At 46.5% G+C, this 13069-nt stretch overlaps 1 protein-coding gene across 1 annotated transcript in view; it reads right to left on the bottom strand.

Annotated features, from left to right (window-relative positions):
• Window positions 1-13069, bottom strand: part of dcc (DCC netrin 1 receptor) — a 358534-nt gene that overhangs the window by 176878 nt on the left and 168587 nt on the right. Inside the window, exon 5 of the mRNA XM_072696028.1 lies at window positions 12802-12938. Coding sequence (XP_072552129.1) covers window positions 12802-12938 — 137 coding nt within the window. The remainder of the gene's footprint in view (window positions 1-12801; window positions 12939-13069) is intronic.

Here is a 13069-nt window from a genome sequence, read left to right on the forward strand (position 1 = left end):
GTGTTTCCAATAAAGTGGCCAGTAAGTGGATTAAAAAGACAGGTGTTTCTAACAAAGTGGCCAGTGAATGGAAGTACAGGGTTGGTGTTTCTAATAAAGTGGCCACTAAGTGAATGTTAAAGGTAGGTGTTTCCAGTAAAGTGGCCAGTAAGTGGATTAAAAAGACAGGTGTTTCTAACAAAGTGGCCAGTGACTGGTAGTACAGGGTTGGTGTTTCTAATATAGTGCCCAGTGAGTGGATGTAAAAGGTGGGTGTTTCTAATAAAGTGGCCACTCAGTTCACACACCACGAATACTGCATGTTCCTTTTGTTTTCTACCAATAAAGAGGGAATATATAGCGTCAGCTCCAGACTGGTAGTTTCCTGCTGTTTCTGCGTGTGTCTGTTCCACCTCTCATCTTTCCACAGTAAGGCAGGTGTGATTGACGTGATCCAGTCACAGCAGTCCTCAACACACACTCCTTTTCTCATCTTGGCTGCTGTGGTGGATGGATGAGCCAGACCTAGCATGCTGGATGTTCCCCAAACCCCCCCGGTGAGCAAGAAGTGAGAATTCACCCAGAACACTTAGCATTTACTTGGCCGACATAGGCAACCATGGTTAGCAGGTTCTTTCAAATCTACGGGTCTTCACCTAAAAATCATGTATGCTATGAAAAATGGCACATAAGAGTCATAGAATGCATGTATGGAGTACCTGAACTTAATAAATAATCATCGACAATTACTTTATTTACCTAGCGCTAGCCGTTAGCCTATCAGCCGCTCTAGGCTGCTCAATAACAGCTCAGGTTCTTGCTTCGATGCCAAGTGTTAGCCTTGAGTGGCTCCAAAAGCTCTACAGCACCAGATAACATCACAGACTCTTGCTTCAATCATCTAGTGTTAGCTTTTAGCCGCTCCGAAAGCTTCAGAGCGCCATATAAAAACATCAGGCCTTACTTTGCTTATCTGGTGTTAGCTTGTCGTCTCACCAAAAGCTCCAGTGCCCCAGATAACAGCATCAGCCCTTGCTTCAGTCGCCTAGAGTTAGCTTGTAGCCCCTCCAAAAGCTCTACAGGGCCTGATAACAGCATCAGCCCTTGCTTCAGTCGCCTAGAGTTAGCTTTTAGCCCCTCCAAAAGCTCTACAGGGCCTGATAACAGCATCAGCCCTTGCTTCAGTCGCCTAGAGTTAGCTTGTAGCCCCTCCAAAAGCTCTACAGGGCCCGATAACAGCATCAGCCCTTGCTTCAGTAGCCTAGAGTTAGCTTTTAGCCCCTCCAAAAGCTCTACAGGGCCTGATAACAGCATCAGCCCTTGCTTCAGTCGCCTAGAGTTAGCTTTTAGCCCCTCCAAAAGCTCTACAGGGCCTGATAACAGCATCAGCCCTTGCTCCAGTCACTTAGTGTTAGCTTTTAGCCTCTACAAATGTTCCATCATGCCAGATAACAGCACTGGTTCCTGCTTCAGTGACCAAGTGTTAGCTCTTAGCTGCTTCAGAAGCTTCAGTGCCTCAGATAACTGCTTTAGCTTTTAGCCATTCCAAAAGCACCGGCATCAGTCCTTGCTGTTCGCTTTTAGGCTTTTTTTCTTGCTGCCAAACTCGTGACTCCTGACGTAGCTGGTGTGGTTTATTTTGGTACCACAGCCCATAAGTGTTAGCGTTTAGCCGGTCCAAAGGCTCCAGCACACCCGGTAATAGCATCGTTTTTTGCTTCAGCTGCCTGGTGTTAGCTTTTAGCTGCAGTCTTTTTAGCTTTGCTTCCATATTTTCCCCAAAGTAGTTGATGCATTTAGCCTTCTGTGGTTTACTTTGGTAGTATGGCCCACAGGAGCTAGCTTTTAGCCATTTCTAAAGCTCCAGCATGCCAGACACCAGCACTGGCTCCTGCTTTGGTTGCCTAGTGTTAGCATTTAGTCTTTGGAGCTTTTAGTAGTTGAAGTAGCATATAGCCTTCTGTGGTTTACTTTGGTAGTACGACCCATAAAATGCTACCTCGCTACCAGAAGCTTACTAGAAGGTTATGGTCACGTTCAGTTGGACAGCTTAGCCAAAAGCATCAACATCGCTTCCACTGAACAGAAGCTAACAGGCTAGCAAGTCTGAGGTCTTGCCTGAACTATTATTCCCATTCATTCATGTGGTGCGTTTCTAGCTTCAGGACCGAAGAACAAGAAGAAAGAAGGCTTGGAGAGGAAGGTGAAGAATGATGCAATCTGAAGAAACGGCCTTCAGTTCGTCGGAAACTTCCGCTAGCTTTGGAGGCTACGTTCCTCGCCCCTTCAGCTCGGCCTGAAATATGAGGACAGAGACGGATAGCGGGCTAAAATAAGCTACGCTAATACCTTATCCTGCGACGTAGCAGCCATGCGCCCGTGATTTATAACTCATCAGCGGGCGCAATAACCACGCCGTGTCCCCTCGACTCGCCCCTGCAGTGCCGAGTCACGCTTACTGAATCTGAGCTCAGCCTAATTGTCGTCATAAGAGATGAGTAGCAGGAATGCTAGCGGCGGGTCACAAAAGCGCAGAGTCATGTTATCGGGTGTGTAAAACAAGGCCAGGTGGAGTGTATTGATCACTCTGCTCCGCCACCTGCGAGGCGGAGAGAGCGTCTCGGCGCTAATTTGTTCAGGGAGCGGGACTTGATGAGGTACATCGGCAGCGGCTACCGTCACCAAGGGCAGCTCCGGAGTTAGCAACAGGCTAATCCCCACAGTCAGTAATGCTCACTCGGCCCTTTCTCACTCTCTCTCTTTCGCTCTGCTTTCTATGCTACTGCTCCGGTGTTTCCACTACATACAGTACCAGTCAAAAGTTTGGACACACCTGGTTGAATGTGTGCTGATCATCACCTAAAAAATATAAATATATTTTCATATATTTAAGTAAAAAAGGACACTGGGGACACATGGATGTTGTGGCTGGGGGGGGGGGGGGGGGGGGGGGGGTGAAGTAGGCATTGTAAATGCAGTGGACACCTGTGTGTCCCTGGGGTCCTCATGCAAGCAAAAATATGCACACCCTAGCATTGGGATCAGATGTCTTTTAGATGATGATCAGCACGCATTCAAGCATTATGTGTCCAAATGTTTGTGGACACCCCCTTCTAATGAATGCATTCAACTGCACTTCAGTAGCACCCATTGCTGACACAGATGCTACCTGTGATTCCATAGCAACCACCAAAAAACACCATAGCAAGTATTTAGCGACACCATAGCAACTACGTATCAACACCATAGCAACCACTGTGGATACCCCTTCTAATGAAAGCTCAGTTGCACCCGCTGCTGACACAGATGTGCACTTGCACACACACATAAACGCACAGCTTGTCTAGCCCCTGTAGAGAAGTACTGCCAAAAGAATAGGACATGGGTATGAACCTGCTGGCACCATGCTTAATGTAATGCATGCATTGAGCTGTGGAGCAGTGGAACTGTGCTCTATGGAAAGATGGTGGGTGCTCCAACATCCTGATGTGATGAGTGCATGCAATCAAATCCTCACAGCAATGCACCGTCAAAATCTAGTAGAAAGCCTTTTTACCTGGACAGTAGAGATTACTCCAATTTAATAGCCTCGATTTCAGAAGAAACAATGAATGAGCAAGCAGGTGTCCCAATACTTTTGTCCATATTGTGTATCTTTTTTATTCTTTTCCTCTCTCTCTCTCTCTCTCTCTCTCTCTCTCTCTCTCTCTCTCGTCCCTCTAATCCTCGGTCACCTGCTTTTTCTTATATCCTGTTTCATTGGACGTGTCTCTTGTTATTGTTCTATTGTCTGTCTGACATTCATCAGATTTATTCTTTCATTTCCTTCTTTTGTCCTCCCTTGTCTTCTCTCTCTCTCTCTCTCGCACTCTCTCTCTCACGAGCACACACTCTCGCTCGCTCGCTCTCTCTGACTGTGTCTACGGCTGCTACATCTTACTCCAGGTAAACACTTTAGTCCTGCTTTAATATTAAACCCAGCGTCTGTGTGTACTGTATTTTCCAATATCTTCAGGCCATGAAATTCAAGCAGTTCGCTCCGTAAGAAAGCGGCTCCCCCGCCGTCCTCTGTCAATTATGGAGGAGTTCTCCGACCGCCAGCAACACCCCTACCAGGCCTCTTCATCCTCCTCCTCCTCCTCCACCTGCTCCCAGCCAGCCAGTCAGCCAGCGCTGAGCCACAGCCTCCGCAGCTCAGCTGGCGTTTGTTGTTCTGGTATTCTGTCACTTGGCCTGGCCGTGTCGGCAGCTGGGGGGCGTGTGAAATTTATAGCAGGCAAGGGGAACGAGGGCTCACGGTGGTCTGTGGGGAGGTGTAAAGGGTCATCCGGTCTATTTTTCTACCGCATGCACACGATTGGACCCGTGCACGGCAGCGGAAAGTGTGTGCCAGTGCATTAATGGGACTGTGCGCCATCCGTGCCTTTACATCCTATAGCATATAATGGGGAATGAGTCATCAGCCCCACATACTGTTTCTCACACACACACACACACACACACACACACACACACACACACAGAGACATACGCACATCCTCTTGAAGCCTCACTGTAATCCAGTCATGACGTTCTGGGCACATCCGTCTGCACGTCTGAAGTTCTGTCTTTGTGCAGTGTTTGGGAAGGATCACTGTAATGGGGTTGCTATGGTGTTGCTAGGTGGTTGCTATGATATCACAGCCGGTTGCTATCTTGTTTGTGGTGGTTTATGTACAGTGAATGGTCACAAGCCTCCAAAACACCTCTGCCCTGTGGAGCCTGCTCTGAAGGTGTCCTGTGGTACACTATATGGACAAAAGTATTGGGACACCAACTTGTTCATTGTTTTTTCTGAAATCAAGGGTATCAAGCTTATCCAGAATCCCTACTGTCCAGGATTTTGGAGGAGCATTGCTGTGAACTGATTGTATACAGCAACAAGAGAATTAGTGAGGTCTGGATACAAGGATGTGGCATGATCAGCACCCCACCTCATTCCCAACTCCCCACCTCATCCAAAACATATTGAATGGAGCACCATTGTTCCAGAAAACAATGCTGGGGGGGCTTTATACCCTTTCTAGCGCACGCCTGGCATTAGGCAGCATGGTGCCAATAGGTTGATGTTTACCTGCTCCAGAGAGTCCTATTCTATTGGCAGTACCTTTCTACAGTGGCAAGGTATATGTGTGTGTGTGTGTGTGCATTTGCACATCTGCAATGGGTTTAATTTAAAGTAGCCGAGTGCATTCATTAGAAGGGGTGTCCATAAACATTTGGACATACAATGTATGATTCTAGGTAGTTGCTATGGTGTTGCTACGGTATCACAGGTGGTTGCTTTGGAGTTGTTTAGTGGTTGCTATGACTAGTGGTGTTATTAAGTGGTTGCTATGGAATCAGTGGGTGGCTATAGTGTTGCTAGGTGGGTGCTATTGTATCCCAGGCGGTTACTATTGAATGACTAATGTTTAAAGTGTGTGTGTGTGTGTGTGTATGTGTGTGTGTGTTTGGATACACGCCATCTCTGAGTGGGTTACTGGACCTCATCAGAACCACCTGAGGGCTGTGTGAATACAACAGATCTCAAAGCTTGCAAGACAAACCAGTCTCAATTCACTGCTCCAATCAGGGCCATAAGTATTTCCCACACACACCATCTGCTCACATACACACACACACACACAGAAGGACAAAGAGAGAGAAAGCTGTGTGGTAGTTCTGTCTGTGTCCAGTTGTGTTCTTCCAAAACCCATTACAGACCCTGCATCCATCTTCCCCAGCGTCCAGCAGCCGAACCCACAGCAGGACGCGTGGTTAACGCACTGCCTCCTCTGTTTCAGTGCAGCAGGCTAGCCTTGAGAACTCGTTCGGCAAAGAAACACGACTCGCCTTCGCTTAGCAAAGAAACACGAGGCAGAGGAGAGATGAGAGATGTGTTTTTTCTGGCCTGCCGGATTTACATAATCTTCTAACAGAAGATATTTGCAGAGCTTTGTGCAAACAGAGAGACAGCACTGCTAAACTCAAATCAAATACACACCCACCCACCCCTCTAAAATGCAGTCAATCAGTCAGGATATGTTTGGAGATCAAAGTCAGCTGGATCTACAGGTTTAGGCCTACTCTTATCGATAAAATAGAGAAAACAGAGGCTTCTCTGTGGCTGATCAACATCGTCATCAAACTCGTACCTCCTAATGGAAATTTTACAGGAGAAGGGAAAAACCTTCTTAACTTTCAAAGGAAGTCAATGTAAAAAGATTTTTTCCCAGGTCAATTTGGAGCATTTCTATTGTTCTGTTCATCAAGAAATTTGGACACGATGTAAAGAACAACTGCCAGATTCAGATTATGTGAAACAGTGAAAATGGAAAGAATAGAGATACAAGGTTTTACATAGAAGCATTGCTACATTATTAACTTTTGTCTTATTTTATAAACAACAGTGTGCCATTCAAAGTCAGAAACCACATTGGCAAGTCTTCCAGAGATCAGGCAAGAGTTTACACTATGCTAACTGGTATGAGAAGTGAAGCAAGGTCACAGGTCTAGCGCCTCAAAGACAAAACAGCCCATTTTCCAACCCATCTTCCTTCTATAAACGCTAGGTCTTTCCATCTCCTGTCTCCAAATTCCAGCGGTTAGTTTTCCCTGTGCTGATATTGGCCCATTTTCTTTTTAACCCCAGAAACCAGTTTATAAACCCTTATTCTGCTAAAGCTTAGGAAGTTGGGGCTACACTTGGGAATAAAGTGATAGACAGCCTTAGCCTTACATGAGCTGCACTTCTACTGTAGAAGCGTCCACTTACTGGACAAACTGAGAATCCAGGGGGGAAATCCACTCTGCTTCTGCTCTGTAAGCTCAGTGAAGGCGGTCTGAGACACGCTTGGTTTGGGAGAAGGGGGCAGGACTACCAAATAAGCAGATTTGACAAACCTCGTCTTGGCTGATCAAACTGTGTAAGCATGTCGCTTTCTGAATGGGACTCTCACTAGGTGCTAATGAACCATTTCTGCTCAGGAGAAGCCGCTACACAGCAGTTACGGCGCTCAGCTGGCGGCGTGTGTGAGAGAGTGCAGATCAATGGACACAGGTTAGACATCATAAGTGACTAGCTTTTGCTGTAATCTCTCCCGGCGAGAGAGCTTGCCGTGCTAGCGCGACACTGTCAGTGTGTCAGGGACAAGCCTCTAAGAGCTAAAGGGTCCCTTGAGGATAAAAGGGGCAGGGAAGTTCAAGGCCTGGAGCTCGAGCCGCTAACTCAAGCCACTAACAACACCTACATTGGATGCTATGACATATACAACGGTCAGTTTTGACCACACAGTCTGATAGCCACCTCACTTGCAGTGTACCTTAGCTGCCCAAAAAAAGAACATCCAGCAGAACTGAAACGAGCTGGAAAAGGGCATATTCCAAAACCCCAAAACTGTTACATCACAGTCTTGACTCATTATATTTACACCCCTAAATTTACATTAACCCTGCCCGCTAGAGAAAGCCCTAGTCAAAGCTGGTGAACCGGTGATGGCGGCTTCCGGAGAATAATGGTGGTGTTGATACTGGAGAGCAGCTCATCCCCTCTAGACTCTGCTAGTTATGGGTATTAATACGTGTTGCTACAGAAACCAGCCCTGGAGGAGCAAACAGGGATCCATCCGTCTGCCTTCTCAATACAAACTGGAGCTAAACACACATCAGAAGGGGAAGCACCGGCTTTTTTTTGTTTACCCCTCTAGCCCACGTCTGGCATTAGGCAGCAAGATGGCAAGAGGTTCATGTTTATCTGCTCCAGAGAGTCCTATTCTATTGGCAGTACATGTTCTCTACAGGGACTAGACAAGCATATGTGTGTGTGTGCGTGCATTTGCACATCTGTGTCAGCAATGGGTGCAATTTAAAGTAGCCGAGTGCATTCATTAAAAGGGGTGTCCACAAACATTTGGACATATAATGTATCATTCTAGGTAGTTGCCATGGTGTTGCTATGCTACCGTATCACAGGTGGTTGCTTTGGAGTTGTTTAGTGTTTGCTAAGAGGTTGCTATTGAATGTTTGAAGTGTGTGTGTGTTTGGATACACAGGGATCCGTGCTAGGCTATAAGCGAAAGCACTAGCCGGCCGGCTTTTACAAGGTCTTCTGCATCTTAGCTCAAGTACTGTAGATCCCAAACGTCCCCTTCAAATGCAGTAATGCAGGAGGACAAAACCACCATGTGCGGTATCTCTAACATCACCAGGTGCTCCTAGAGCGAAATGAGCTAAATCTGCACCGCGGTTTAAGACCCATTTAATAAGATTTTCATGTTTGTTTTATGGGGGGTGGGGAGTGGGGGTATGGGGCACCGAAAGCGAGGTCCTGTTACAGAGTCTTGACGTCCTGCCGTCTGTGTATAATTGGATTAATTGGAATAAAAGGCCTCTGCCAGAACCCCCCTGGAAAGCAGAACTAACAGGATTTGGAACGCTTAATTGAAAAGGAACAGCGGTTTGGAAATCCCATGCACGTACCAGATTAAGACGTGGGCCGCAGCGCTCGTCAAAAGACAATCTCTCCCACCCACCAAGGTAGAACTGTGGCCAAACGACACAGCCGAAGAGGAGGGTGTGTCGACAAGAAAGAGCCATCTGAATCTTCATCACATGAAGCTACAACGGCTTTTATTGGTTTTGGTGGTTTTAGCCTTTACACTACTGATCCTTTAGAAGTGTGCGGTCTGCGAATGAGCCTCCAACCCACCCCATGTGTATGTGCTGTATATGAGCATCTAGGCCAATCATGATGGACCAGGTTATGATTTGTCTGGTAAAGGGTAAAGGTGCATGTATTTTTCACTGTACTATGTACAGTGAAATGTGTCCTCTGCATTTAACCCATCTGTGGTAGTGAACACACACACACTAGTGAACTAGGGGCAGTGAGTACACACACACCCAGAGCGATGGGCAGCCAACTCCAGCGCCTGGGGAGCAGAGAGGGTAAAGGGCCTTGCTCAAGGACCCAACAGTGGCTTGCCGAGCTTGCCGAGCCCGGAATGGGATCTGGTCACAAAATAACAGAAACGCCACATGAAATACAGATGGCCATATTATCAGAAACACCTACTATAGTGTTTAGATGGACTTTGTAGATTTACAGCTACTTACTATTACTGCTCCTCTGTTGCTGGACAGTTTATCAGAACCATCTACCCCATCCATCAATGGAAAGGAACCCTTATAGGACAATCACTGACCAGATACTCCCAAAATAAAGGTTCCTTGCATTTCTTGAGCGATGCCAGAGAAGAACCACTTTCGGTTCAATAAAGAATCATGAGTGTGAGGTTGCATGGGTCTGCAGCCCTGCCTCCAGCGTCCTCCTGCCAAGGTTCTTCAACAAACCTTCGCAAAATTAAATCTATATCAAATTAATTAAATAAATAAATGAGAAAAGCCGTGTGAAATGTTCCAGGACACAGTGACTAAGCTGGAGCCCACGTGGATAAAACAACAGCCATTCCCCGTCATCTGATGTCAGCGCCGCTGACCTTTCAGAAGCTACGCATACTCCCGTCAAAGCGCCCGCAATCCTCTCCCAGCTCTGAATGCAAACCCCAGCTACCTCACACCAACTCTAAAGCTCTTTTCAGAACAGATGTTTCCAGCTGCTTATGCACCGCATATTAATCTGAGTTTGGCTTCCTTTTTTTGGTGGAGACTTTACGGATTATTACTGAGCTGGAAAGAAGGGATAGTTGGGGGAAAAAGCCACACAAAGCAAAATACTGGTGACTGTTCCACTAGGTGATGATCAAACAGGTTGAAAGAGGCCAAAGCCGGGTTTATTTAATCAAATCTGACAGATTAGATGGACAAAAAACATCCACAGAGAAGCCAACACATGTCAGACTAAAGACCACGACACCATAAGTAAACATATTAAGATTAATATCATCCTTTATGGCCTTCGCATTTTACCCATCCATTGCAAAACACATATACACTATTTGGACAAAAGTATTGGGACACATAATAATTCACTAGGTATCAGGGGTATTAAAAAGAGCTGATCCAGAGTAACTGTCTCTTCTGTCCATGGAAGACGGCTTTCTACTAGATTTTGGAGGACAATTGCTGTAAAGATTTGATTGCATTCAGCCACAAGAGCGTTAGTGAGGTCAGGATGTTGGATGATGATCACCACCCCACCTCAACCCCAACTGGTTGGGACACCAACCATTATTTCAGAGAACACAGTTCCACTGCTCCATAGCTTAATGCTGGGGGGCTTTATACCCCTCTAGCCCATACCTGACATTAGGCAGCATGGTGCCAAAGGGTTCATCTTGTTGAGTCCTATTCTATCGGCAGTACTTCTGTACGGGGACTAGACAAGCCGAGTGGGTGTGTGTGTGCATCTTAAAGTAGCTGAACGTATTCATTAGAAGGGGTGTCCGCAAATATTTGGACACATGGTGGACATATAGTCATATTTGTGAGATGGGTTAGTGAGTCAGGGGTGAGTCAGGGAGTAGGGGATGATGAGGTGGTGTGGTCCTCATTATCCAACATCCTGACCGCACCAATACTCTTGTCGCTGAATGCAATCAAACCCTCACAGCAATGTTCCTCCAAAATGTAGTACAAAGCCTTCTTCCCTGGACAGTAGAGACAGTTCCTCCATCACCCAGATAGCGCATGGATAAGAGGAGGATGCAACAGTCCCGGCTCTGCTCACACAGCATTGGCTGAGGCAGTCGGCTGTTTACCTAAAAGACGTCCTTAAAAGATGCCTTACAAGCTCTGTACCTGTAAATACCTCTGAGAAAAAACACACCTTCTCCAAGCGCTGGCCACCAGCCAACTAGTGTAGCGATGAGTGGAAGGCGAGGCAGTGTAGCGCGCTAATGAGAGCTGCTAAGGAGCACAGTAGTTTCAGCTTTCCCTGCCGGTGTCAATATAGCTGATGCAAAACAACCCGCGGTGAGTATTTTATCAAAGGAGCCGTCAACGGCCTTTAAAAAGCCGTGGCGAGGAAACGCTTTCCTCTGGAGTAATGCTAACAAGTTCACGTCTCCAGCCCGCAGCTTCCCAGACTCCCTCGAGAGCCGCATGGAGCTGATCTTGGATCAGCCTGCCAAGGCCGCTCGCCACACTCAGGGGCTAGTTGGCTACCTCATAGAGACTGGCGTCCAATAAGCAGTGTGAAGCTAAAGCAGCGCTTGGCCGATCTTCAGGAGCTGGTTACACTGCAACCTGTCACTGACTGGAGAACGTGGAGGAAAAATTAAAGGAATATTTTGGCCAAAAAAAAAAAAAAACTAATAATAATCAAATATACACAATTTTCTCCTTACGCCAAAAATTCAGCCAAGACACGTTCTGGCGTTCAATAAGGACGTCCCGCTTCAGTTTGTTGGCCCTCCAAACCAATCTGGGTACCCTAAACTGTTAAGTATTGGCCAATACGATGAATAAAATATGCTAATTAATCTGCTAATTACTACTACATGCATAATGTGACATTCTAGACTGATCTGGTTCTTGGCCCACTTTGTAAAAGACTGGTTTATAGGGTCTTTAAAGCTGATTGTGATCCAGCCTGACTGACCTCCCTCATGATTTGGCGAACAGTTGCAAAATGCCCCCAGGGAAATGTGCGTGCGTCTGTAATAATAACCCAGTTTATTCAGCTGAATGATGCTTGCATTTCATTTCTCTTATTAGTCCTAATTCACTGTTAAATCTGGCTGGAAGCAAAAAGGGCTAAATTCCTGAAATTCCCAATGGGAAGTCCAATCTGAATTTCTAAGTATCTGTGTAGGAATGCTTGAGGGCATTGCTGTTAGCTTAGCTCTAACACACTACCACACGCCCGTGGCGTCATATGGAACCCATGGGACCATTTATAATCATGTATATAATCGAGTATATATCCACAGTTTACCAGTGTGATAAATACACTATTTTGACAAAAGTATTTGGACACCTCCACATTATGCACATTACACCTACAGGCGTCTTTTATGACATCCCATTCTAAATCCATTGGCTTTAAGACATTAAGAGTCGCTCCCCCCGTTGCAGCTCTAACAGCAGCACTGCACTCTGCTCTGAGCTCAGCACTCGGCCCTGACCCCACTCTGTAACTTTACGTGGTCTTGCTGAGCTGCTGTGGTTCCTAAACGCCTCCACTGTTCAATAATACCACTCACAGCTGATGGAGGAAGATCTAGGAGGGAGGAAATTTCACCAATAATAGGACTGAATGACATACCAGCATTCATTGATTAACAGGTAACATGTCCCAATACTTTTGTCCATTTAGTGTACTTAGTGGTGTGTGTCTCAGTAGTGAGAGCACTGTGCTATCACTGTTGGGACCTTCAGCAAGGTCCTAAACCCTCTCTGCTCTCTAAGCTGGAATATGAAGAGAGACCAATTTCATGATACTGTATACAACAATCAGCCATAACATTAGTACCACCTTCCTAACATTGAGTAGGTCCATGGATGTATGGACTCCACAAGACCTCTGAAGGCATCCTGTGGTGTCTGGCACCAAGACGTTAGTAGCAGATCCTGTACGCTGTGAGAAATGGCCTCCAATTCTACAAGACCTGCCTGATGTTTTGGAGATGTTCTCACCCAGTTTGAGGTGTGTAGCAGTTAGCTACACCAGCCTCACAGCTCCAGCACAAGACTGAGGAAGCAAACTTCAGACTCCACACATGCTTTGCCTGTTTGACTCCATTTGGGATGAAGATTTGGGAAAACTGTGCAAATTAAATTTAGCACTGAGCTATTCCTGTAAGGCCTGCAGTGGCTGAAGGGATGCCCTGGGAGGCTTACCTAGCACGGAGAGCTCACAGGAAGAAGTGATGTTTTCGTTCTTGTTGTGCGCCACACAGCTGTAGGTGCCAGAATCGTCATCCGTCACGCTGCTGATCAGGAGGTTGCTGCCGCCAAGGAGAGAGTACTTTCTCGATCTGTGGAAGAGAGAGAGGGGGAGAGAGATTGGAGGATGGAGAGCCTAGCTATGGTAGAGCTTACAGTCAAAGGAAAGAGGTGGCCAATAGAATAGGACTCTCTGGAGCAGATCAACAGAGATGAACCTACT

This window comes from Salminus brasiliensis, chromosome 1, assembly GCF_030463535.1.
Source record: "Salminus brasiliensis chromosome 1, fSalBra1.hap2, whole genome shotgun sequence".
In the NCBI taxonomy this organism is placed as follows: domain Eukaryota; kingdom Metazoa; phylum Chordata; class Actinopteri; order Characiformes; family Bryconidae; genus Salminus; species Salminus brasiliensis.